General features: G+C 41.6%; 1 protein-coding gene across 1 annotated transcript in view; it reads left to right on the forward strand.

The window, feature by feature from the left end:
• The window catches only part of DIEXF (digestive organ expansion factor homolog (zebrafish)), a 34,874-nt gene extending 11,123 nt beyond the window's left edge, over positions 1–23,751 (forward strand). Inside the window, exons 6-12 of the mRNA XM_006887950.1 lie at positions 1,301–1,711; positions 3,272–3,491; positions 4,764–4,966; positions 6,983–7,165; positions 7,292–7,404; positions 8,083–8,328; positions 23,210–23,751. Of these exons, the coding sequence (XP_006888012.1) occupies positions 1,301–1,711; positions 3,272–3,491; positions 4,764–4,966; positions 6,983–7,165; positions 7,292–7,404; positions 8,083–8,328; positions 23,210–23,453 (1,620 nt within the window). The 3' untranslated portion in view covers positions 23,454–23,751. The remainder of the gene's footprint in view (positions 1–1,300; positions 1,712–3,271; positions 3,492–4,763; positions 4,967–6,982; positions 7,166–7,291; positions 7,405–8,082; positions 8,329–23,209) is intronic.
• Positions 23,752–25,170: the final 1,419 nt, after the last annotated feature.

The raw sequence follows: 25,170 nt of genomic DNA on the forward strand, positions 1-25,170 counted from the left end.
CTTTGCTTGTCACATCTTTTAATTCATCAAGTTTGTCTTTCATCCATTGGAAATATTCAGTCACTCCTCTTTTAAGTTCTGTGTCAGAAATTTCCATGAGCCTTTCTGATTTCAGGGTATCGGCTGCTCTTGTGTCATCCTTTGTGAGTGACATCTTGCTTTGCTCTTGAATATTGTGTGGGATAGTTTGCTTTCTTCAGTCGTTCCACAGACCTCCTGATCTCACTCAGGCCGAGCTCCCACATGGGGCTAATGGCCCTTTTATAACATACACATCTCTCCCTACTCCTAGTCCCCAACTCCTGACCCCTGACAGCCACTATCAGTTCTGCATGTCTATAATTTTGTCATTTCACAAATCTAATATAAAATGGTATCACACACATAGACAAAAATCAAAGAGTTAAGAAAAAAATAGAATCACAGGATAAAACCTTTTGAAATAGGTTTTGCTTCCCTCAGTATCATTCCCTGGAGATGTTCATCTACCTTGCATGGATCAGTTGTTTGGTCCTTTTTATTGCTCAGGTTATCTTTTTTTTTTTCAGGTCAGCAATTACATGACAGTCCAAAAATTCCCAAACTAATATCCCACAGAATAGTAGTCCCTGTAGTTCTAATAATTGTATGTCAAAAACCCCCAAAATACTGCTCTATGCCAAATAAATTTGAAAAACTTAAGTTAAACACAGTGAATCTGTTTTCATACGGGAATGATCAGGAAGTTCATCATACTAATGTACACTGAATTTTCTTGAGGACTAGGTTCTGTGGTGCTTACCAGAATTGTTTAACCTTGAGCTTCTTTTTTCCTTAGAATGAATTTTAACATTAACCAAAACATATTCCATAAAAAAAAATTGTGAAACTGAAAATAAGAACTCAGAACCTTGGCCTTCAGACCTCAGCTCTGCTGTCGTCTGTAAATGTCATTTGTGTCATGTCATTTCTCTGAACCTCAATTCCCTAAACTATAATATAAACATAGTATCTACCTTGAAAGATTATTGTGAGCATTAAGTAAGACATTTCTCTGTATTATGAAGGGAGCTCTGGTAGCTTACTGGCAAGAAACTGTACAGCAGTCCCAAAGGGACATGGTTTGAATCTACAAGCTGCTATATGGAAAAAAGATGGGCAGTCTCTTCCTGTGTAGTTGACTGCCTCTGAAAACCCACTGGAGGATCAGTTATGGGTTGGTTTAAAAGCAAATAACAGCAACTAAATTATGAAAGTTCTTGGTAAATTATAAAAGTTTTACTACTTATTTCTAACCTTACTCTCTCTATCTCTCCCCTAGTGGCCTACCTTGGGCCAGCTTGTTTTTTCTTCCAAATTTCAAAAGTTGGAGACCTTTAAGGCACCGAAGGGCATTGACTTAAACTCACTTCATCTCCAGAAACCACTGGAATCCACTTGGACCAAGACCAACAGCCAGTTCCAGTCTAGCACCTCAAAATCAAAGCACTCCTTCACTCCACTCCAGAAAGAACTCTTTTTAATTATGAATTCTTACCGGGACCTGTTCTACCCAGAAAGGACTGCCCTCACAAATGGTGAGGAGATCCGCCATGTGTACTGCCTGCATGCCATAAATCACGTCCTCAAAGCCAATGCCCGGGTGCTCAGCAACAATAGCAGGCGCCGAACCCAGAAACTTGGGGTGGGTGATGATGATGACTTCAGAGACCAGGGGCTTACACGGCCCAAGGTGAGTAGCAACAGGAAAATCCCCCCACTCTTAAAAAGTCCCTGATGCCTAGCACACGGCAGACACTCAGGTGCAATCTCCTCTTGTACCAGTCAGATCCGATTTGATGGCACACACTCAAAAATAATAAAATTTTTTAAAAGCGCTACATAATAAATGCATAAGCAACATTCCAGTATAAATGTGATTGTCTGGCTGGAAGGCCCTTAATGAAGCTTCATTCCTTACATGTTATAGATGTGAACCAAGACCTCGACTGGTAAAGGGCCTCGCGAAAGGTCAGTAGAGAAAGTATAGCGGAGAGAGGACTAGAGACAAGGTTCCTCTTTAGTAAGCCATGTATATGTGCGAACCTTTGAAAAATGCCCTACTTTCCACTGCTGTTTAAAGGGATGTGTACATTTATTTGGTCTTCATAAACCTAAGCCTCAGTAAATTTGTGTCCTTGATGGGAAATACCTTTTCATTTCCTACCTACACGGCTGGCAGCAAATGTTATCCTGCAAAATCTGTTTCTTCCTTCCCTTTAGTCAAATTCCCATGTTGAATAAGACTCATCTTTTTAGATTCTTCTCTTTGTGTTTAATAGAATTGTAGGGTTTTGATGCCAACGTGATTGTCTAGTCTAGTCTTGTTCGGTAGCTAGGAAAACGAAAGCCTAGACACCTAACATCACAGCTGGGACAATAGCTTGGCCTTCTGTAACCCTGGTCCGCCATCTCTGCATGTTCCAAGCATTTGTTACTGCATTCCTTTGGTTGTGCTGTTTCCTTTTCTGGGCAGCCACGTCGGAGTGTTGAACAGCAGGATTACAGAGCTGTCTGTTTCCATATAGAATTGTATAAAAATTTAAAGGCCAGGTCATCCATGAAGCCTACCTTAGAGTTTTAATTTACCAGAATTGTTTCCATTGATTTTGCTGTTAACAAAAGGTATTTAGAAATAGGCCATTTATCAAGCATCTCCTAATTTTTTTCTATAATTCTCATCTCCTGGTTCTCTACAATTGTGTTTTTTTGACTACTTGAAAGACCAAATCCTATTTTTCCTATTGAATTATGGTCTTGTTTAAGAAATGCTTTGCCATTATTTCTGAAATGTGCTAGGCACACACTAAAAGAATAATGATGAATTAGTCCTTTTCCTTTTTTACCCACTTTATATCTCCTCTACTTATTCTGTCTAATGCACTTATTCACTAATTATTTAGCATATATTTCTTCAGTGGGTCTTATGTATAAAATTGTTATGCTAAGTTCTGTGGAGATGGAGAATAGCATGACATTTATTGCCCTCAGGGAGTTTATATGTTAAGGTCTAGAGTTTTTGTCAGTGGGCAGATACATGAAAAACAATGGCTTTTCCAAGAAGGTAGTTCCCATGTTCTGCTAGAGGCATGCTTCTCATAGAGCCAATGGACTGAAGTCCACAGACATGGCGCTGTGCATGGGAAAGGTGCTTCTTAAGAGAGAGTGGTCGCGCTGACACAAGGCTTCCCCATAGGTTCACGGCCCTCCCTTCCCCTGCTCTCATCAAGGCTGCTTGCTGCTCCTTCCACAGGTGCTGATAGTGGTGCCTTTCCGGGAAGCTGCTTTACGTGTGGTCCAGCTCTTCATCAGCCTCCTGGAGGGTGACAGCAAGAAAAAGATAATTGTGAGCAACAAAAAGAGGTTTCAGGGAGAGTACGGCTCCGATCCCGATGACAGGCCGCCCAACCTGAAGAGGCCGGAAGACTATGAAGCTGTGTTTGTTGGCAACATCGATGACCACTTCAGAATTGGTAATTCTTCCTGGTAAAAACCAGCAGACTGTGGGACCCCAGAAGGCTGGCAAAAGTGTAATTAGGATTTCACTTAGAGAGAGTCTTCTAAATAGAACCAGTGTGTGTTTGCAATATCTTGTCAGCCACAGGAGGAATCTTACCTTGGCTGAGAGACTCTTGGAGAAAGTCTCTAAGACCATATCAAAAAGGCACATGCATGTATAGAGCAAACATCTCAGCACATCCATAGCTGGTAGCAGCAGCGCATAGTCAGATGCTGGAAAGGGATCTTAGAAGAGTTGAGGGAAAGCAGCCAGTTGGGGTCAGTTCTGGGGAGGCTGTGGCCTGACAGAATTCCTGCCTGCCATGTGGAGGGCCTACCCATGAACCATCTCCTCCATGACTTACCACCTCCTACCCAGCTCTTCATCCTTGTCACTCTTTTAGCTCCTGGCTGTTTTATTTATAGCCTGATAGATGGCTTGTAACATTGTGGTAAAATATTCATTACTCACATTCATTACTGACATTTAGGCACTGCCTTTGGGTTAATAATGCACTCCCTACCCAGTAGGCCATTGAGGCACTGAAGCTCTTCACTAAGAAGCTGGAGGTGTAGAAGTAACAAGTTACAGTTCTTATTAAAGAAGTCCAGCTGTCTGGCTAAACAGATAATATGAGGGATACATGTTGTAATCAGAGAATCTAACAAGTACTCTAGGAGCATTTCTGCTATATTTGAGCATTCAAAACTGTCTAATGAATTGATAATCAAGAATTTGATGACCTTAGCAAGAATCATTTCAGTGGTGTCCTAAGAATCAGACGTCAAATTACAATGGTTTGAGGAGTTGCTGGGCTATTTCAGAGTAGAGATAATTCTGTGGATAAAAGTTTGACAGTGAGAAATAGTGAGAGTGGGAGCTAGAAGGATCCATAACTTCAAGGGAAGGGTGGTGGATATTACCATAATAACAGGAATTTAAACCTAGTTATATGCTAAAGGGGGAGCTGTGATGGTGTTAGGGGTAAGGAGCTATACTGCCAACCCAAGGTACATATGTGGTTCGGATCCGCCAGCTGCTCTACAAGATGGACAGATTCCTGCCACGTGAATAACTGTGTCTGAGTATCTGCTGGAGGGTTAGCTATGAGTTAGTTCGGACTCGATGATGCATAACCACATGTGCTAAGGAGATAATGGAAATGTCGAAGTTCTAAGAAATGGAAGGTAAAGAGTTGGAGTTGGCAGTGACTAAGACCAGTAATGTGCCTGGCTGTTTTGTGCAGGTGTTGCAGTTCTTCAGAGAAGCATCCGGCTCTACGCCCCCTTCTATTCTTCGGACATCATCATTGCCTCCCCTCTGGGCCTGAGGACCATTATTGGTGGAGAAGGAGAGAAGAAGAGAGATTTTGATTTTCTGTCTTCTATTGAGCTTCTCATCATTGACCAGGCTGACATTTACCTGATGCAGAACTGGGAGCATGTTTTGGTAACGCATGACATTCACATTTACAGGGGCACAGTGTACATTTAGGGTGAATCTCATTTTCCATTTTAGAGGGTTATTTAGGTCTAGATTAAAAGGTCATGTGGGAAGAATTTGTTTCTGTCTCCGATTTGAGAAACCTTTGGTATCCTCTTCTGCCCACAGAATATCGGCATGGTTGTTAGGTGCCATCAAGTTGACTATGATGCAACCCTGTGAACAACAGAATGAACCCTGCCCTATCCTGCCCCATCCTGACGATCTCTGATATACTTTAGCCCATTGTTACGGTCACTGTGTCAATCTAATTTGTGGAGGATCTTGGGCTCTTTCTCTGACCCTTCACCTTTCCCAGCATGAGGTCTTTTCCCAAGGTTTGGCCCCACCAAAGAACTCACCCAAAGTATGTTGTGAAAAATTTCACCATCCTTGCCTCTAAGAGCATTCTGGTTGCACCAGGATAGATTTGTTTGATCTTTTGATAGTCCCTGGGATATTTAGTATTCTTCTCTAACCCCACAACTCAAAGGCACTGCATTTTCTGTCACCTATTCTTTGTCCAACTTTTAAAATGATATCAAGTAATTGAAAAGACCTTAGGCATTAATTAAAAAAGGTAAAAAAACCTAGTTTGTATTTTCAAATCTCCATAAAAGATTTCTTCTCTTTAAAGATCTCTTTCAGCTGTTAGTACCCTTTGTTGTGGTGAATTGATTGGTTAAGTAGTTTAAGCTCTTCTTCTCTAGAAATGTCTTTCCCAAACATAATTACTCATACTGTTTTTGTGCATTCCTCTTTGTTTAGTCTCTAGTGGAATTGGAAAACATTGATTAAGATTTTATAGTGTGTGATCTTATATTGCAGAGAAATGGAGAATGTTTTGATTTTTACACTGTTGTAATTTGTGCTGTCATTTTTTTTCTCCCTCTCTCTGTACTCTATTGTGTTGTCAGTATTAGGACTGGAAAATCATGCTTTGGAACAATTGCAGAACTACAGGGTTTCTTTTTAAAGGTGTACAAAACTCAGCTTACCTTCAACCTAGGACTTGAAACTTGCATGTCTAAGATAAATGAAGGGGAGTGCTTATTGATAAACAAGTTTATACATTTCTAGAACTAACTACCTTGTACTTTCTACAGGATGACAAGATAAATGGAAAAGGCATGTTGCAGATAGCATCATAAAGTTTACTTAGAGGAACAAGCAGACTTTTTCTCTGGGAGGGAGCTATGGTGGCATAGTCTATAGAGAGTAGTGCCACTCACCCAAACATGGAGCAGCTCTGGCGGTTCAAATCCACCAGCCTCTCCAGCAGTCCGTCTCCTCCTAGGTGACTCACATCTTTGGAAACTCACTACAGGGTCAGCCTCTGTTTGACAGCAGTGAGAAGGAAAATGGTTCTGAGATATTGTCTGATGTTTTTTAAGAACCAGCTCATTGAAGAACAGTTACTCTCTTTTCTGTATGATTTCTCTTCACGGCTAAGTTTGGGACTGAGAAACTCTTAACGAGATGGTAGAAGTTTCTTTAAAAGAAAAGTTACTGCCAGTACGGTCTTGACTTTTTGCTTGGGGTTTTTTTTGTTTTGTTTTGTGTGTTTTTTTTGTTTGTTTGGTTGGTTTGGGGCTTTTTTTTTAACAATCAAGAGGCAGTCAGTATTTGATGGTGCTGTGCTTGTTGAAGATAATTCAACTCACCATGGGCAGAGGTTACTCACCTGTCTGAGCCTGACTTTGTTGTGATTTGGGAGATGATAAGACATGCCCCATGGGATGAAATAAGATGAGAGATTTGTAAAATGTTAAGCTGTGCCTGGCAGAGAACTGACTCATAGCTGTCCCTCCAGCAGGTGTTCAGAGGCTGTGAGTCACACATGAAGCCATTGCCTGTCTTTCTCCTGTGTTGCTGCTGGTGGATTTGTCCCATCGGATGGGCAGCACAACTCCTTACCCTCTGGACTGTCAGAACACGTAAGCAATCAATAAATGATAATGATAGTATTCTTTTTGCTCACAGCATTTGATGAATCACATGAACCTGCTGCCCTTGGACTCACACGGGGTGGACTTTTCTCGAGTACGGATGTGGAGCCTCAACAATTGGTCCAAGTACTATCGCCAGACGTTGCTGTTTGGGGCTTTGCAGGATGCGCAGATCAACTCAGTGTTCAACAAGTACTGTGTAAATTTCCAAGGCCAGGTAAGTGTTCCTCATTTCTTCTGGACTCTTTATTAAACATTGTTTAATTGCTAGGTGGTAAGACAGAAGTGGAGAGCATTTGGTCAGCCCTGGGGATGGCTCACTCATCTCATTGGCTTCTGGCAGGTGGCCGTGAGGAACGTCCCAATGACAGGTTCCATCAGCCATGTCCTGGTACAGCTCCCACATGTCTTCCAGAGGATGGAAGCAGAAAACGTAGCTTCAGTGATTGATGCCAGGTAACCCAACCTTCCCCAGTCCCATCAGGTACCTGAAGTCAAGCAGAAAACCATTTGAGGTGTTCAGATAAATTTAGAGTTGGAATCCATAGTTGCTTTATTGATTATCGTTCACCAAATTAGGTGGAATAATTGAACCAATCATACCATTTGACGGAAGGGGTGATTTGGCCTATCTCTCGTAGCTAGTTGCGGTGGGCTTGGTACTGCCTGTCAGGACTCCTGACACTTTAAAATTGTGTTAAATTTTGTAATGCTGCAATGTGTCCTGTGCCAGCAACTATAAAGCATTGAATGGCTAAGCCTTTTTCTCTGATTATGAATATATTTCTCCCTTTCTCAGTTGCAGGCCCCCTGGTAATGGAATGGTTTTTAGGATATGATAAGTGTTCAATATTTGTTGGCTGACTAACTCATGTAATTATATCTTTCTAGAATGGTTTTCTGGGACATAATTTCATTAAGTTAATTTTTACAATGAATAATACAGTGGTGTCTGTTTTTTATATGGTTGTCAAGTTTTGTTCTTAGCTACTACTTTGAGTTGAGGTATATCTTATCTTCCTTTTTGGTCAAGTATAGAAGGAGAGATTGACTTTTTTAGGGTCATAAAGTTCATGGAAACACTATAAATGCAATTCTGCATTTCTGATGTTGCTATTTCCCTTTCTAAATCAGGTTTAACTTCTTTGTGAACAAGATTTTGCCTCAGTATCGTGATGCAGTCATGTCTCACACACTCATCTACGTCCCTTCCTACTTTGACTTTGTGCGTCTTCGAAACTACTTCAAGAAGGAAGACCTGAATTTCACCCATATCTGCGAGTACACTAAGAAGTCTGGTGTCTCCAGGGCCAGACAGTTCTTCCTTCAGGGAGACAAGCAGTTCCTGCTCCTCACAGAGCGCTTCCATTTCTACAAAAGGTAAAATAGCACCAGATGTAGACAAAAAGGCAGTGCAAGTCATGGCCTTCTTCTCAGCGCATAGTGGTGTTTCAGTTACCTGTTGTTGTTGTTTAGGAGTCTAGAAGTTTAAATTCTAGGTGCCAGCCAGGCACACACAACCCCCCATGACACACCGCACAGTCCACTTTACACACACACAGAGTCTGCTCTACACACACTCACATACACCAGCCAGCCAGCCACACACACTCCTACACCTTCAGTTTACTCCACACACTCACACACCCCACTCCACCCCCATCGCTATTTACAGCCTCTGAAATCCCACAGGAGGAGGCTCAGCTATCAGTCAGTTCTGACTTGACTGCACACAACACCACCGACACATATTTTGGTTGACATCGTTCAATCCATGACAGTGAACTAGAGGATTCTTTTGAAGTCCTCTAAGAAGCCTTGGAATCTGGAAACTGGTCAGATTCTTCTTGGCTGGTAGATTGGTTGGTTTCTTCCCACAAATGGGTATTGAGAAAGGATATAGAAGCAAAAGTGGGTTCAGATAGACTTGTGTTGATATCTGGGCCTATACTTTGGGGTGCTTCCTGTACCTGTGATTGCATATCAGATATTACAGACAGACATGGCTAACTTGAACATCTCTAGAGGGGTACAGCTTAATAGATGCTGACAAAAATATTGTGGGCTGTGTGGCACAGAAAGAGAGCTAGTGGGCACAGTATCCATAAAGTCTGAGGAAGTACACACACATTGATTTCTCTGTTTGTTTAGTTTCATTACATGTGAATTTGACAAAGTAAGCCTATGGGGTCTTTTCTAAAACTTTTTCTTCTTAGTTTGAGTTATATGTTAGTAATATCGAGCCCTCATACTGTTTGGGCTCATATGGCTCTTCGTAGCTCTGCATTGCAAGTAAATTTATCATCTTATAAATGCTGCTTTGCTGCCAAATGGAAAAACTTTGTTAAGCCCTTAACAACAGAGAAATGAGTGTTGCATTCTGTCACTTCTTTCTTCTCTGTTTCTCAGTAACTAATGTCCAGTGAATTTGCATTCGGACTTCACTGTTTTTATTAACTTTCAGTCATTTATATTAATAAGTGGAGGGACATTTCATCAGAGAATCTCTAAGTGATAAGCTAGAACCCCTCCCCCCCCTTTCAGGACATTTGAGATGTTGTACCTCAGCATTGCTTTCCCTTTAGTTTATGCTGAAACCAGAACAATGCTTTCAGACATGTCCTAACCAATGGGGAGGGCATGGTCGAGCTGGTGTGGCGTGACCTCTTGGGCATCTGCTGACTAGTGGATCCGTGAATGGAGAGTTGAGAATGGGCTACATTCCTGTTTCCCTGGGCTCCAGTTTTGGCTACCTAGACAAGGCTCTTTGGCCAAAGAATGTTAATGAAAGCCTTCTGGTTGGCACCATTATTTGCTTTGTTCTAATAACTTGTTGCTTTCATTCATTTGGAAAGTGGTATTTTGAGGGAGTTGCACTTACTAGATCTTAAAGAGCCCTTAGTATTTCTTGAAAACAAGCCTTTTAAGTAAAGTGGATGGGTTGGAAAACTTCCCAGTGTGATTGTCTATAGCAAGTGTGAATTAAGCTGGGCTAAGGACTACTTTCAAATATCTCAACAGCTTTTCAAGAAAAAGGCATGGCATCAAAAGAACCTTCTCTCTCAATATGCAGAACAGTCCTTTGTTTTATACTGTCCATTTAGTTTTACCAAGCTGATTTGTCTCCCAGTCACTATAAAGTCACATCTCAGCATGTGACTTTGACCAAGTTCATGGCTGTTTCCTGTGTTGAAGATGAATGAAAGTGGTGTACTTCAGAGTTCTGAAACCACTTGTTATCTTAAGGTTCCCAACTAGAGAATTTTTTACTTGAGAGATCACCAGAGTGATGATAGGTGTTTTGGTCTGCAGTGTCAGTATGATTGCATTTTTAATTTGACATTAGAGAACAAAAATACTCCACCTCTGGGATTGCCTTTTTTCCCCCAAAAAAAATTATTATTATTAATTTTAATGAAAATTTAGAGACTTTGGATTTCCATTCATTCATTGTTACACTTTTCTCCCTGCCCACCCCTCCCCCCAGTTCGCTTTTCTCTTTGAAAAGTAAAAGAAAAATTCTTTCATTGTTATACGGTCCCTCCCCCCAAGTCCATTCCGCTATGCAGCCTTTGTTCTGGACTCCTGTCATGACAATAATACCTAATCACATATCTCTTTTAAACAGTTCTCTCCCTCATCTGTTTCAATGCAATATACATTATTTATCCCATCTTTCTCAATCTCCCTCCCAACCCCGATGTCAGTCCCGTTTTACAACAGTGACACTATGCAGTATTTGTCCTTTTGTGCTGAGATAATTTCACTTAGCATAATGTCCTCCAGGGTCACCCATTTTGAATAATATTGCATGAGTTCTTGTTTTTCAATGCAGCATAATAATCTGTTGTGTGAATATAGCATAGCTTCTCTATCCATTTGTTTGTTGATGGGCACTTAGGTTGTTTCCAGCTCTTTGTTATTGTGAACAAAGCCACAATAAACATGGGTGTGCATATATCTGCTTGGGTGGCAGTTCTGGTTTCTTTGGGGTAAATTCCCAGCAGTGGAATTGCTGGGTCAAATGGTATATCTATTTGCAACTTTTTGAGAAAGCGCCATACAGCCTTCCACAGTGGTTGCACCATTTAACATTCCCACCAGCAGTGAATATGGGTCCCAATTTCTCCACAACCTCACCAGCATTTGTTGCTTGCTGTTCTGTTAGATTTTGCTATTCTTACCTGGGTGCGATGATATTTCATAGTTGTTTTGATTTGCATCTCTCTTAGAGCTAGGGATTTTGAACATTTCTTCATGTGTTTGTTTGCCATCTGAACGTCTTCTTTGGTGAAGTGTCTGTTCATATCCTGTGTCCATTTTTCAATTGGACTGTTTCTCTTATTGTGTTTGGGATTGCCTTTTATATTCTTTATGGTCATGGACAGCACTGTACAGATTAATTTGTGACCTGACTAGAATTTTGAATCTGCACATGTGTTTTTGTTGGGAGCAATGAAAACAGTGGAATCTTAATGTTTGATGAACATTTCTGGTGTTAGACTAAAAGTTGGCTTTTAAGCTATTAGTCTGGGCTCCAGCTGCCTTAACTACAGACACATGGGCTTGCAAATCAGCATCAGCTGTGAGGCTAAAATAAAGGAAGAATGCTTCTCACATTGAGCAGCAAGATGTGAGGTGAGCAGGGCTTTTGGCAGCGAGTTCCTGGTGGTGGAGAGCCTGGCATTGCTATGGACAAACAGTGGCAAAATGTGATCTTAGGCTTCTTGCATTTGTACTGGCTGCAATTGGATTTTGCTGTTCTTGCCGTTGATGATGGAAGGAAAAGTGGTTTGCTGAATTGAAACCAGAATCTGGACTGAGGAGTTGTGCCTTGGAACTCTTGGGCTAAAACCTGGACTTATTTTGGGTGATATTGTGATATTCTTTGGGTCTCCCACCCTCCAAATTTCTTCTCTAATAAACCCCATTGTTGGTACCATAACTGTGAGTCTGTGAGTCAGCGGCAAATAAAATGACCTCTTGCTGCTGGTGGGGCTATAGGCTCCTGATCTGCTTTCTGCTCTGGGGTAGTGAGGGGCTGTGCTATTTTCACTCCTTCTGTCCCCTTCAGGGAGACACACTCATGGACCTCTGCCATTTTGGCCCCTTTCCTCCTTTAGAGACAATATTTGATTGTGGTTTTTCTCTTGGAGATGTCTCACATCTTTTAGTGGCCCCCACAATTGCAAGTCAGAGACTCTTGATGGGAAATGGGGTTTTTTTTATATTGTAAAAATGTACGTATCCCCATATATTGTAATTCAAAGTTGTTCTGAGAGTACGTTTCAACTTTGTAGTTGTTAGGTGCTGTTGAGGTGGCTCTGAATTATAGCAACTCTGTATGTACAAGAAATTGAAACCCTGCCCAGGCCTGTGCCATCCTCACAACCTCACAATTTCGGAGCATCAGCTAATCATGCTTGAAATCACCACCCACAATCATGAAATTTCCTATCATCATAAACACTCACTAAACAAAAATTTCTCCTCTCTTCTTCCCTTCTACCCTTAGTAACCACCAATAAACCCCAGTACATTTGCTAGTTCTTGTCATTTCACGTAAGCAAGATCACATAATACTTGTCTTTTTGTGATTGACTTATTCCTTTGAATATAGTTCCCCCTCCCCCCCCCCTTTATGGCTGTGTAATAGTCCATTGTATGTATGTATATTGCTGCAATCCCTAAGCCATGCAGTTCAAATCTACTGGTTGCTCTCTGGGAGAAGGATAGGTAGGCTCCTCCCATGCGACTGACTGCCTTTGAAAACCCACTGAGCGTCAGCTGTGGGTCACTTCCAACACCACCACCACCACCATCACCACCACGACCACCTCCACAATTCATCCACAGACGTTTAGGTTGTGTCTATCTGTCTTAGTTATCTGATGCCATATATTTATTCTTTCCCAGTTGAGGAGACTACTATAAGTCCAACTTCAGGGTGTCAGAGCGTCATAGAAATGCCTATAATCTGTCACTTGTGGAATAAAGTCCTGTTGCTTTGAACTTCTGTAGGCCCAATCTTTCTGGGAATCTCCATGTGTTCTGGTCTTCCCAGTATCAAGAATTAAGGCCCCAAGGCCAAAAGTGATGCAGTTCACTCCTGGTAATTCTTTCTTGATAGTAGTAAGGTCCCCCTTCTCAGAGCTCATTCCTCTCCTTTTATCTCTGTTGTTGTTGTTCTTGTTCTTGTTAAGTGCCATTGAGTCGCAACTCATAGCGACCCTATGAATGAAAGTCCTCATCACTTGCGTGCGTGACTTTCATCCTTTCTCCAGGTTCATAAGGCTTCCGGAGGCAAACTATTACGGAAGTGGGTGCCACTCCTGCTTCCAAGCTTGTTTTAATCAGAGAGCTCCACCAAACACTGCCCACCATGGGTAACCATTATTGCATTTGACACATCAGTGTCACAGTGTTCAGCTTCACAGCAACCACAAGTTACCTCTGTACAGCAAGTGGACACACCAGAACTATACAACCTACAAGAATGTTTGACTAAAAACAATGAAAAACAGGCCTGAGGGCCACGGATTAGAGTCACCCACCTTTGGCTTGGTAGCATCGCTTTCAGACCACTAGGCCAACTGGTCTGTCTTTATGTTCAGTGCCATGAGTCGTGGGCGACTCATAGTGACCCTATGAAAGAAAGTCCTCGACACTTGCATGTGTGACCTTCATCCTCTCTCCAGATTCATAGGGTTTCCAGAGGCAAGCAGTTTACGGAAGTAGATGCCACTTTTGCTTCCAAGCTTGTTTTAACTGGGGAGCAACACCAAACATTGTCCACCATGGGTAACCATTATTGCATTTGACACATGTATTATAGGCCACATTCTAGGGAAACTCCCTGTATATCACTATAGGGCTCTCATAGGATTATGGGCTTTTAGAATCATTACTTAGCTTTCACTTTGAATTGTTACATATCTGTTTCTTGAGGGGATACAGTTCATGTCCCCACAATACATGTCACCACACTTTCAATGTTGCTGCTTTCAGGTCTCTTTGATGTCCACCTAAGAGTGGATCTGCTGATGCAGATGCTCATTTTGTGTCTGGAGGGAGCAGTTGTTGTTGTTATTTGTCATTGAGTCGCTTGCAGCTCATAGCAACACTATGTACAATAGCTCTGAATTCTGCTGTATCCTGACCTAATCTCACTTTCTCTGAAACACCTACACCCAATATCCCAGTTACTGTTTCAGTCCATCTCATCTGGGGTCTTCCTCTCCTGTGCTTTCCCTCCACCCTTCCAAAAATTATGTCCTTCTTCAAGGACTAGTCCCTCCTGGCCACTTGCCCAAAGTATGTGAGATGGAGCATTAAAATCCCTGCCTCTATGGAGCAGCCTGGTTTCACCTTTTCTAGGACAGATCTGTTTATTATCTTGGCAGTCCATGGTATGTTTAATACTCCAGCACCACAATTCAAAGGCATTGATTTTGCTTCTATCATTCTTAGTCATTATCCAGCTCTCTGATAATTGTAAATTATTTCAAATAATTGTAAAGACAATGGCCTGGATCAGGCACACCTTAGTTTTTAGACTGACATTGTTGCTCCTTAGTATTCTGGAGAGGTCCCTGACAGTAATCTTTCTCAATGCAATGTGTCTTTTGATTTCCTGGCTGCTGGTACAAAGAGTGTTGATTGTGAAACCAAGCAAGCTATAATTGTTAACCATCTCACTCTCTTCTCTGTCTATCATGATGCTGCCAATTGGCCCAGTGATGAAAATCTTTATTTTCTTGATACTTCAGTTAGGAAGTTTAAAAAGGCTACTTAAGTATTTCTCGGTACTCTTTCCTATGGAAACTTCTACTTCTAAAACTAGTAGATGTGATCACTGTAGGCCGGCCTGAGAAGTCAGCCTTTTATGTCAGCTTTGGTTGCCTGACTTACCCAGTTGACAGGTAAAATAAACATCTAGACTGTCCTTAGTTTTAGGCTGTGTGAGAGCCTAAATTTACTGGTAGCTGGTCATATTTTTAAGGAGTTGCAGGCCGTATTTATAGGGGCCATTGAAGAATAGAAGCATATAAAAGGGAGGGGGGAAAGCAGGAGAGGGGGAAGAGGGAAAGGACACTCCACAGGGAGAATCTTAACCCACTGCCTCGTCCGGAGGGAGCCAAGGATCAGCAGAAGCCCCTCAGCACATGGATTGATACAGTGACTGCAGCGATGGGCTTGAGCACGTCGGAGAGCACGAGGATGCCACAGGATAGGGCCACATTGCCATCTGTTGTTCGTAAGGTCGCTGTGAGTCACAGTCAGCTTGACAGAAGCTAACAATAGCTATGTGGGCGAAAATGAGAAGTCTTTTTTTTCAAGTTACAAAACCAATTGTTTTATTTTTCCTGATTATAAGTGTTATGCTATTATTGTACAAAATTTTATTATGAAGGTGAAAAAAGAATCACCTAAATCAGGCCCTGATATAAATACTCATTTTGGTATATTAATTTCTCAGCTTTTTAATGAAAAATAATGTGCATATTTCTCTAAAACACTGTAATTTGGATCATGTTGTACAAATTGAAATTTTGTTTTCCCTTTGAACTTAAAACACTTTATTTGCTCATGAAAAAAAGAAATCCAAACATGTCAGTATTCTTGAAATTGAACCATGCAGTGTTTCTTTAGTCTGTTCAACCTCTTGGTCAGGTACAGGTTTCCAGGAGCACAATTAAGTGTTCTGGGACTTCCTGTTCCTCTTGATGTTAGCCTAATTTGTTGGGATCTACACTGTCAATCCTTTGCATGATCAAAAAAGCTCAGACATCCTTTTGGTATTTTCTGTTTTTCACTAAGATTTGTCTGACATTAACAGTGATAGCCCTAGTGCCTGGCCTCTTCTAAATCTTGAATTTCTGGCAGTTCTCTGTGGATGATATACTATTCTAGTTGTTTTTAAATAACCTTCATCAAGATTTTACGTGCATGTGATTTTAGAGATATCGTTCAATAATTTCCACATCTCATTGGATCAGCCTCTTTTGGGAACAGGAATAAATATAGATCTCTTCCAGATTTCTTGGCACAGCCTCGTGAGCACGTCCAGGACTTGAAGCAGGACAGCTTTCAATATGTATTACATCTCAATATCAAGAGAGTAAAATTCCTCACCACCAGGCCAACAGGCAAAATCATGATAGAGAAAAGATAAAAATTGTCAACAATTTAATCTTACTTGGATCCATAATCAACATCCTTGTTACCATCAGTCAGGATATCACAAGATGAGTTGGAGTGGGAAAATCTATTGTCAGTGACCTCTCCAAAGTACTGGAGAGTAATGATGTTGGTTTAAAGACATCAGCAGGCGCATTGAAGGTGCCCCGATCCAAGCCATAGTCTTCTCACTTGCTATGCATCTGAAAGTTGAACAAGGAATAAGAATGACAGAAGAATTGATGCCTTTGAGTTGTGGTGTTAGAGAAGAGTGCTGAATCTCCCATGGACTACCAAGGGAACAAACAGGTCTGTCTTGAAGAAAGTGAAGTGAGGGAGCTCCTTGGAAGCAAGGATGGTGAAACTTCATCTCACGTATTTTGGGCATGCTGTTAAGAGGGGCCAGGCCTTCAAGAAACACTCATTTTTGGAAAAGTGGAGGGTTAGCTTAAAAGAGGAAAGCCACAGTGAGATTGACGTGGTGATCTAACAGTAGACTCAAGTGTCGGAGATGGTGAGGACAGGCCTGATTAGGGCAGGGTTCAGATCTGCTGTGCATAGGGTTGCTGTGAGTTGCAGTTGACTTGTCAGAAAATGTTATGACACAGGTTCTTTTCATTTGATAGGTATACCTCTGTCACATTCTTTTCCTAGTTTTTAGAATCACTTCATACCGGAAGGATATCTGTAAAGACTATACAAGTGAGCAGCTATGTCTCTTTAACTTGGAATTTACCATATGCTGGTGTTTTAAAAAATGTATTGCGATGGGAAAGTCTGCTGTTAGGGACCTCTCTAAAGTACTCAAGAGCAACGGTGTCTCTGGAGACTAAGGTGCGCCTGATACAGGTCATGGTCTTTGCAATCACTTGTTATGCATCAGAGAGTTGGACAATGACTAGGGAGGACAGAAGGAGAATTGATGCCTTTGAGCTGTGGTGCTGGAGAAGAGTATTGAATGTACCATGGACTGCCAGGAAAACAAACAAATTCATCCTGAAGAGGGTTAAACCAAGCTACTTCTTGGAGGCAAGGATTCTGGGGTGTCGTCTGACATACTTTGGGCACATTGCAAGGAGGGACAGATCCTTGGAGAGGGACATCATGCTTGGGAGGGTGGAGGGTCGGTGCAAGAGGGGAAGACCCTCTATGAAATTGATTGATTCAGTGACTGGGGTAATCGGGATGGGTGTGTCAGAGGCAGTGCGATTGGCACAGGATAGAGCAGGGTTTGGGGCTGTTGTACATAGGGTCGCTATGAGTCGCAAACAACTTGACGGCACATAACAAACAACAACAGTGATTTGCCACATTTATACACTCTTTTCTTTGTTTCTATTTATACTCATACCTTCCCTTACCCCTTTCTGAATCATTTGAACATTAGTTGCAGACTTTTTGACGCTTAAAACCCTTAACTATTTTAGTCCATACCTCCTTAAAACATCGTTCTTTTACCTAAATTTATTATCTTTGCCTTAGCTTTGGGCACTGCTTCATTCTTGTCTTGTTAGATCTCATTCAGTTGGCTGTGCAATGGAACTAAACTCTTCCTGCTCTTACATCATTCTGGCAAACACTGCCATCCTTGAGTCTACTGTTGAAAACACTCTGTTCATCTCATTGAAGGTCTGTCCTTTTCAGTAATATCATTTAATACATGGTTTATAATGGAGAGTTCTGATGGCCTATTGGGTAAGAAACAATGCATGGTTTAAAATCAGGAAGGGTGTGCATCAGGGATGTGTCCTGCTGCTGATCAAAAACTTGATGGATCAGACACATTCATTGCTCTGTGGGGAACCATTGAGTCATCTGCTCTGTATCGTATTATGTACTTTCTGCTGTGTTGTATCAAGACATTTTGTCCCAGTTTTGGTGATGCAGAGTTTAATGACTTGCTCAAAGTCTAAATCTCCTCACTGTACAGTGTCCCCTCCCTTGTAACTTATAAATAATCCAGAGGTACATTGCTTCTTTTTAAATGGTTACATAATATCACATTGTATGAATATATAATTTTCCTTTTGATAGGCATACAGATTTTCTTATTTTCAGCTACCAGATAACAATAATTTCAAGAATATCCTCGTACATACATATATTTTGGTGTAATTATTTCTTTAGGGTAAGATTATTGAGGGAAATCGATAGCTCACCAGCTGTACACAACCAAAATTTTTGACTACATTGCCATGTATTTATTCTTTCCCATCTTCCCAATATTTCCATCCAGAAAATGCTTGATAATTCATTCTCCACTGGCAGTATATGAGAAGACCAATTTTGCAACACTCCATAGAGAAATTGTTGCTATGACTCGATAGGCAAGAATACTTTGTTTGTTTGTTTTTAGTTTTTTAATTAATTTTAATGAAAGTTTACAGAGACTTAGGATGTCCAGTCATTCATTGTTGCACTTTTCTCCCTGCCTAAATCCCTCTCCCACAAATCACTCTTCTCCTAGAAAAGAAAGAGAAAAACTCTTTGATTGTTATATAATCCCTCCCCCCAAGTCCACTCCACTATGTAGCCTTCACACTGGACTTCTGTAATGACAAGAATACCCATTCATATATCCCTTTTAAACAGATCTCTCCCTCATCTGATTCAATGTAATGTACATCATTCCTCCCCTCCTTCTCTGTCTTCTCTCAACCCCAATATCAGTCCCGTTTTACAACAGTGGCCCTGTGCGATATTTGTCCTTTTGTGACTGAGATATTTCACTCAGCATAATGTCCTCCACGGTCATACATTTTGAATAATATTTTATGAGTTCTTTGTTTTTCAGTGTTGCATAGTATTCCCTTATGTGAATGTACCAGAGCTTCTCTATCCATTTTTGCTTGTTGATGGACACTTCTGTTGTTTCCAGCTCTTTGCTATTGTAAACAAAGCCGTGATAAACATGGGTGTGCATATATCAGCTTGGATGGCAGTTAGGGTTTCTTTAGGGTAAATTCCCAGCTGTGGAATTGCTGGGTCAAATGGTATATCTATTTGCAACTTTGTGAGACAGCGCCACACCACCTTCCATAGTGGTTGCACCATTTTACACTCCCACCAACAGTGAATAAGGGTTCCAGTTTCTCCACAACCTCGCCAGCATTTGTTGTTTGCTGTTCTGTTAAATTTTGCTATTCTTACCTGGGTGAGATGATATTTCATAGTTGTTTTGATTTGTATCTCTCTTAGAGCTAGGGATTTTGAACATTTCTTCATGTATTTGTTTGCCATCTGAATGTCTTCTTTGGTGAAGTGTCTGTTCATATCCTGTGCCCATTTTCAACTGGGTTATTTACCTTTATCTTGTTGCGGTGCTCGAGTACTTTATAAATTCTAGATATAAGTCCCTTATCTGACATGTCATTACCAAATATTTTTCCCCAATCTGTGGCTTCTCTTTTTACCCTGTTGGAGAAGTTTTTGGATGTGAATAGGGATTTAAGTCTTAGAAGGTCCCATTCATCTATTTTATCCTCTCCTGGTTGTAGATTTTCCAGGATACTTGGAAGACTGTTTAAGTTGTGGGTTAGGACTTCTAGAGTTCTTCCAAGCTTTTCCTTAATGAAGCTCATAGCCCTTGGTTTTAGTCCTAGGTCCGTAATCCACCTTGAATTGGTTTTTGTACATGGAGTGAGGTATGGATCTTGAGGCAGGAATAGTTTATATGTTGTTTTAAATTCTTGTTCTCTCTTGGATTTGTCCTCCTTTTTCATAGGATGCCTGACAGAGCATTGTGTGTACAATTGGAAAGAGGAGTGCATCCTCATGTATCAGTCCCTAGGGTGGAGGCAGGTTCACTGAGTCAGGTATTGAGTCAGGTTTGCATTTTGCTGCTGTTACCTTCTGTATATCTCAGACTCCAGCAGAAGGTGGGTTTAGTGTGGGGCCTGGGGAGCTGGAGTTCTTTTTTTGGTGCTCCTCATTTCCTCTCAGTTCTCAGCAAGCCACAGATGAAGGTCTCTTTCCACACTCCTGTCACTCCTCTAGCACCAGAGTGCTCTTGCTTATTACTTCTGGTTGGCTTGGGGAGCGCTCCTGGTCCCATTTAGGCAGCCTCTCTTCATTTTGGGCTTCAGGGATAGGCCTTTTTCAGAGATTCCCCCATCCCTGCATATGGCGGACAGATTCTAATTTGTAACTGTGGGGTTCTTGGTGGAAAAGTGTTTGTTGCTTCTCACCCAACCTTGGCAGATCTCTGCTTGTATCAGTGAAGGATCTTTGGCCAAAAGGGTTCAGTGCCCCTTTCCTAAGGCCAGACTGCTATTGTGTGTAATTGGGTAAAAGCCTCATGGCTTGGAGAATGAAAACTTTACTGCCCTTCCATATGGGTAAATGACTTGCAGCCTGATAGATGGTGAAGACATTGAGATTGTTAACAGCTTCAACTTGCTTGGCTCCACAGTCAACACTCTTGGTACCAGTAGCCAAGAAATCAAAAGATGAACCGCGTTGGGAAAATATGCTGTCAGGGACCTCTTCTCCAGAGTACTAAAGAGCAACAGTATCAATCTAGAAACTAAGGTGCACCTGATACAGGTCATGGTCTTGTTATGCATCAGAAAGCTGAACAATGACTAGGGATGATAGAAGAAGAAGAATTGATGCCTTTGAGTTGTGGTGCTGGAGAAGAGTATTGAATATATCATGGACTGCTTGGAAAACAAACAAGTCCATCGTGGAGAGGGTAAAGCCAGGGTGCTCTTTGGAGGCAAGAATTTTGAAGCTCCATCTGACATACTTAGGGCATGTTGCCAGGAGGAACCAGTTCTTGGAGAGGAACATCTTACTTGGAAGGGTGGAGGGACAGCGCAAGAGAGGAAGACTCTGGGTGAGATGGACTAACTTAGTGAGTAGGGTAATGGGGGTGGGTGTGTCTGAGACAATGAGATTGGTTCAAGATAGAACAAAGTTCAGAGCTATTGTCTAGGGCCACTATGAGTTGCAGGTGACTCTGGCACATAACAACAATCATTAAGTACTTCTTGGAGAAATGTCACTGGAATGCTCCTCGGAGGCAAGACTAGTGAAACTTGGTCTCACATACTTTGAGAATGTTGCCATGAGGCCCCAGTGTTTTGAAAAAGACATTATGCTTGGAAAAGGACAGGTTAATGAATAAAAGAAATACCGTCACGATATTACAGGCACACAGCGACTGCAACAGTGGGAACTATGGTGGAAATTGTGAGGACGGCACAGGATAGGGCAGAGTCTCAGTCTCTTTCTCGTAGGGTCATTTTGAGTCATACTTGGATCAAGGGCACCTTCCAAGAAGCAGAAGCATAAGTTAACTCCTACTGTGTGTGTGGTTTTGTTACATAATGAAGTAGGATAGTTAGTTCTACCCTACTGCTATTGAAACCTTCTATCAGATGTCCAAGAACATGAATATTTTCTCCCAAGGAGTCCTTGTTGTTGATGTGTATCATTGAGTCAGAGCTGACCCATAGCTGACCCTCCAGGAGGTTTTCAGAGGCTGTAAATCTCATGGGAGGAATTTGTCCATCTTCCTACCTTGGAATAGCTGGCGGATCCAAACCGGGTGCCTTTGGGTTGACAGCACAACTCCTTATGACTAGGCCACCAGCACTACCTCTGACTACTACTGCTGACATTGTAGCCTGACATTGCACCAGCAGAACTCCATGTTACAAAACTCAAAACTCAGACTCACTGGCCCCATTGGGATTCTGATGCTGTACATTGCAGAAGGGAAGAGGACTCATCTTTCTCCTGAAGAGTGGAGGCAGGGCCTTTGGGTTAGCGCAGCTCACTACAGACTGTGCCACCAGAGCGCTTCCCATTAATTAGCCATTAGGCTTCCTTCTTATGGAAAGGTTGAAAGGTGAACCAGCTAATGGATTGCAGTTGTTAGGGATTAGGAAAGGAGGGTCTCTAGAGAGATCAGGATGAGCTGTAGGCTAAAGCAAGCTTTTCCTCTGTGAATAAATTAGAATTCCTCAGGGAGTTTAACCTTGGCAATGTATGAGAGAGTCTTAACAGGAAAAATCAGAACCTCACGGATTTGTAACATCTTTTGTTACGTAGTACCAGAGTGTATTCTTGACCTCAGCCCCAACCATATGGTGACTCCCTGGGCTCCACATCCCCCTTCTCACCCCCGTGCAGCAGGGAATAGGTGGAAATGCAGAAGCTGTTGAAACTAATTGCTTTCCCATAATGCCTAATGGGTCCTCAGGCAGGATTTTGTAAATGGATGAACTTGGGACATCTGCCATGAAGTTAACATATCTACAGAATGATAAGAAAAGACTGATGGGGATGCACTTAGAATGTACTTCATGTACTGAGTGTGACCTCATCTCCCTGCCAAAACATTCTCTTTGGCCTGATTGTTGTAGGGATCAGGAGCCCTGGGGATGCAGTGGTGAAGTGCTCAGCTGTTACCTGAAGGTCTGCTCTGAGGGAGGAGGTTGTGGCTTCTCTGCAGATTGTAGCCTGGAAAACCCTGTGGGGAAGTTGGGCACTCCAAGCTGAAGTCGACTTGATGGCAGCGTGTTGACAATACTAAGGTGTAACTGCCTGCTTCTTAAATATTCTCTGACTGATTTTTAATTGAGGTTTGCTATTTCCCCCCCACTCTGCCTCATCCTACTCAGAAGAAGCTGAAGAAATGCAGATTTACCTTTCAATCTTCAGCCAAACATTAGCAAAGTAGTAAGTTACCATACAAGTCAGCCCTTCAGGCTCAAGTTAGAATGTTGCTGTTGAGAGCCATCAGGTCGATTTTTGACTGACAGCCATCCATGTGACATTAATCTCCCACGTGGGATTTTGGTGGCTGTGACCCTTGAAGCACATCATCAGGTCTTTCTCCTATGGAACCAGTTGAGTGAGCTTGAACCACCAAGCTTTCGACTAGCAGCAGCCAAGCATGGAATCATTGCATTATCATGGTTCCTTAGAATATGTTAGCTTATGTTCCTTATGCTGTCATTTTCTCCTATTAGTGTGAAACGGCCAGAGTCAACTCTGGCCCCATCAGACCCTTAGGTAGCTTTTCCACAAACTAATTTCTTACGTGTCCCTATTCTCTCTCCTTTTCTAAAAGGTATACGATAAAAGGCATTAGGAACCTGATCTTCTATGAACTGCCAACATATCCTCACTTCTACAGTGAAGTCTGTAACATGCTGAAAATCACCAACAGAGGAGAGGAAGCCACATGGACCTGCACTGTTCTCTACTCCAAGTACGACGCCCAGAGGCTCGCTGCGGTGGTTGGCGTGGAACGGGCAGCACAGATGCTACAGTCCACGAAGAATGTCCACCTCTTTATTACTGGAGAAAAATGAAACTGTTGCAGTGGAGACAGCATTGGGCATGATACATGAAGCCTGATCCTGTGTGATTTGGGCCCAGTATTGAATATTAATATAAGAAAGGGCTTGATCCAGGAAAAGGGCATCAGGCAATGTCACTGTTACTTGATAACATACTTTTTTTAGGTTGTGTGTTCCTGAAAAGTTTAATGTAAACCAGATTTTGGTAAATCATATCTTGCAAAGTCAAGATGGGACTGAAAAGTTAACTGAAGAAACTTCTATTTGTGAATCTTTTTTGTGAGCTATAAATTCTTATGATTTGACCTCTGGCACTTCTTAAAATAAGGCCTAGTCATCACTGCTGGTGAGAACTGGTTAAGAGAAATTGGAATAGTTCTTGCTGCTGAAGACTGTCTTAATTTTAGATCACAGTAGGTCTTGCAGATTATTTTTCCTGAGCCAAGCTTTTTATTTTTAAACCTCAAATATCTTATGCAACCTTTAGAAATATATTCATGTGCTGATTAGTAATAATCATTATTATCCAACAGTAATATTAATGGTAGATGTTTCAGATTAAAATACACACATATAATCATAAAGTAAAATTATCTTCTACCCTAACATTTCAAGAAATCATTTTGGTCAGACTCTTTACATCCATGTTCAACAGCACTTTCATTGTTGAGGTGTAACATCAGGTCAGGACCATCCTATAGCTGACCCTCCACCAGGCTTTCAGAGGCAGTAAATCAGACAAGAGTTGACTGCCCATCTTTGGATTGACAGCACTATTCCTTACCACTAGGACACCAGAGCTCCCTCTTTTCATCATTACTGCAGCCGGTTTTTTATTTTTGTCATATAATAGATTAAATGAATAGGGAGGGAGGTGTTTTCTATGTAGCACTTTTATTTTAAAACATTCTCAGACATGAAAAATCACAAATACAGAACAAAGATCTTTCTTCTTTCTGAACAATTTGAGAGTAACATTCCAGCATGATGTTCCTATCACCATCATGTTCTTTGGCACATATTTTCCATAAACAAGGACATTCTGTGTAACCTCAAGACAGCCATAGAAATCAGGAAATTGCCACTAATACCTTTATTACCCTGTAATCTTTGGGCTTCATCCCAGTTCTGCCAAATATCCCATATAACAAAAGGAGGCAGCTCCCAATTACTGTTGTTCACCTGTCATTTCTCTTAGTCACTGTTATTGTAGGATAGTGGTTCAGATTTTACTGGCTTTTTTATGACTGAGACACTTTGAAGATTAAAGGCCATTTATTTTTTAGGCTAACGTTTCCTGGTGATTAGATTCAGGTCACGCGCTTCAGCAGAAATACCACAGAAGGGATGCGGTGTCCTTCTCCATGCATCTCATCGGGTGGCACAGTGTTTTCATTTGTCTCATTACTGACAATGACTTGCTTAAGGATATGTTTGTAGGCTTTCCCCTTCATTTATTAATTTACATCAATATGAATTCAAACCTTGCTTTTTAATGTTGTTGTTATGTGCCATTGTGTCACTTGGGACTCAGCGACTCTATGTACAACAGCCCAGAAACCTGCTCTATCCTGTACAAACTTTGCTTTCTCCGACACACCTACCCTCATTACCACAGTCACTGTATCTGTCTCATCGATGGTCTCCTTCTCTTTCTCCATCCCTCCACCCTTCCAAGCATGATGTCCCTCTCCAAGGACCAGTCCCTCCTTGCAACGTGCTCAAACTA

Source organism: Elephantulus edwardii, unplaced genomic scaffold, assembly GCF_000299155.1.
Source record: "Elephantulus edwardii isolate Elephantulus edwardi_28Jun2011 unplaced genomic scaffold, EleEdw1.0 scaffold00063, whole genome shotgun sequence".
Taxonomy (NCBI): domain Eukaryota; kingdom Metazoa; phylum Chordata; class Mammalia; order Macroscelidea; family Macroscelididae; genus Elephantulus; species Elephantulus edwardii.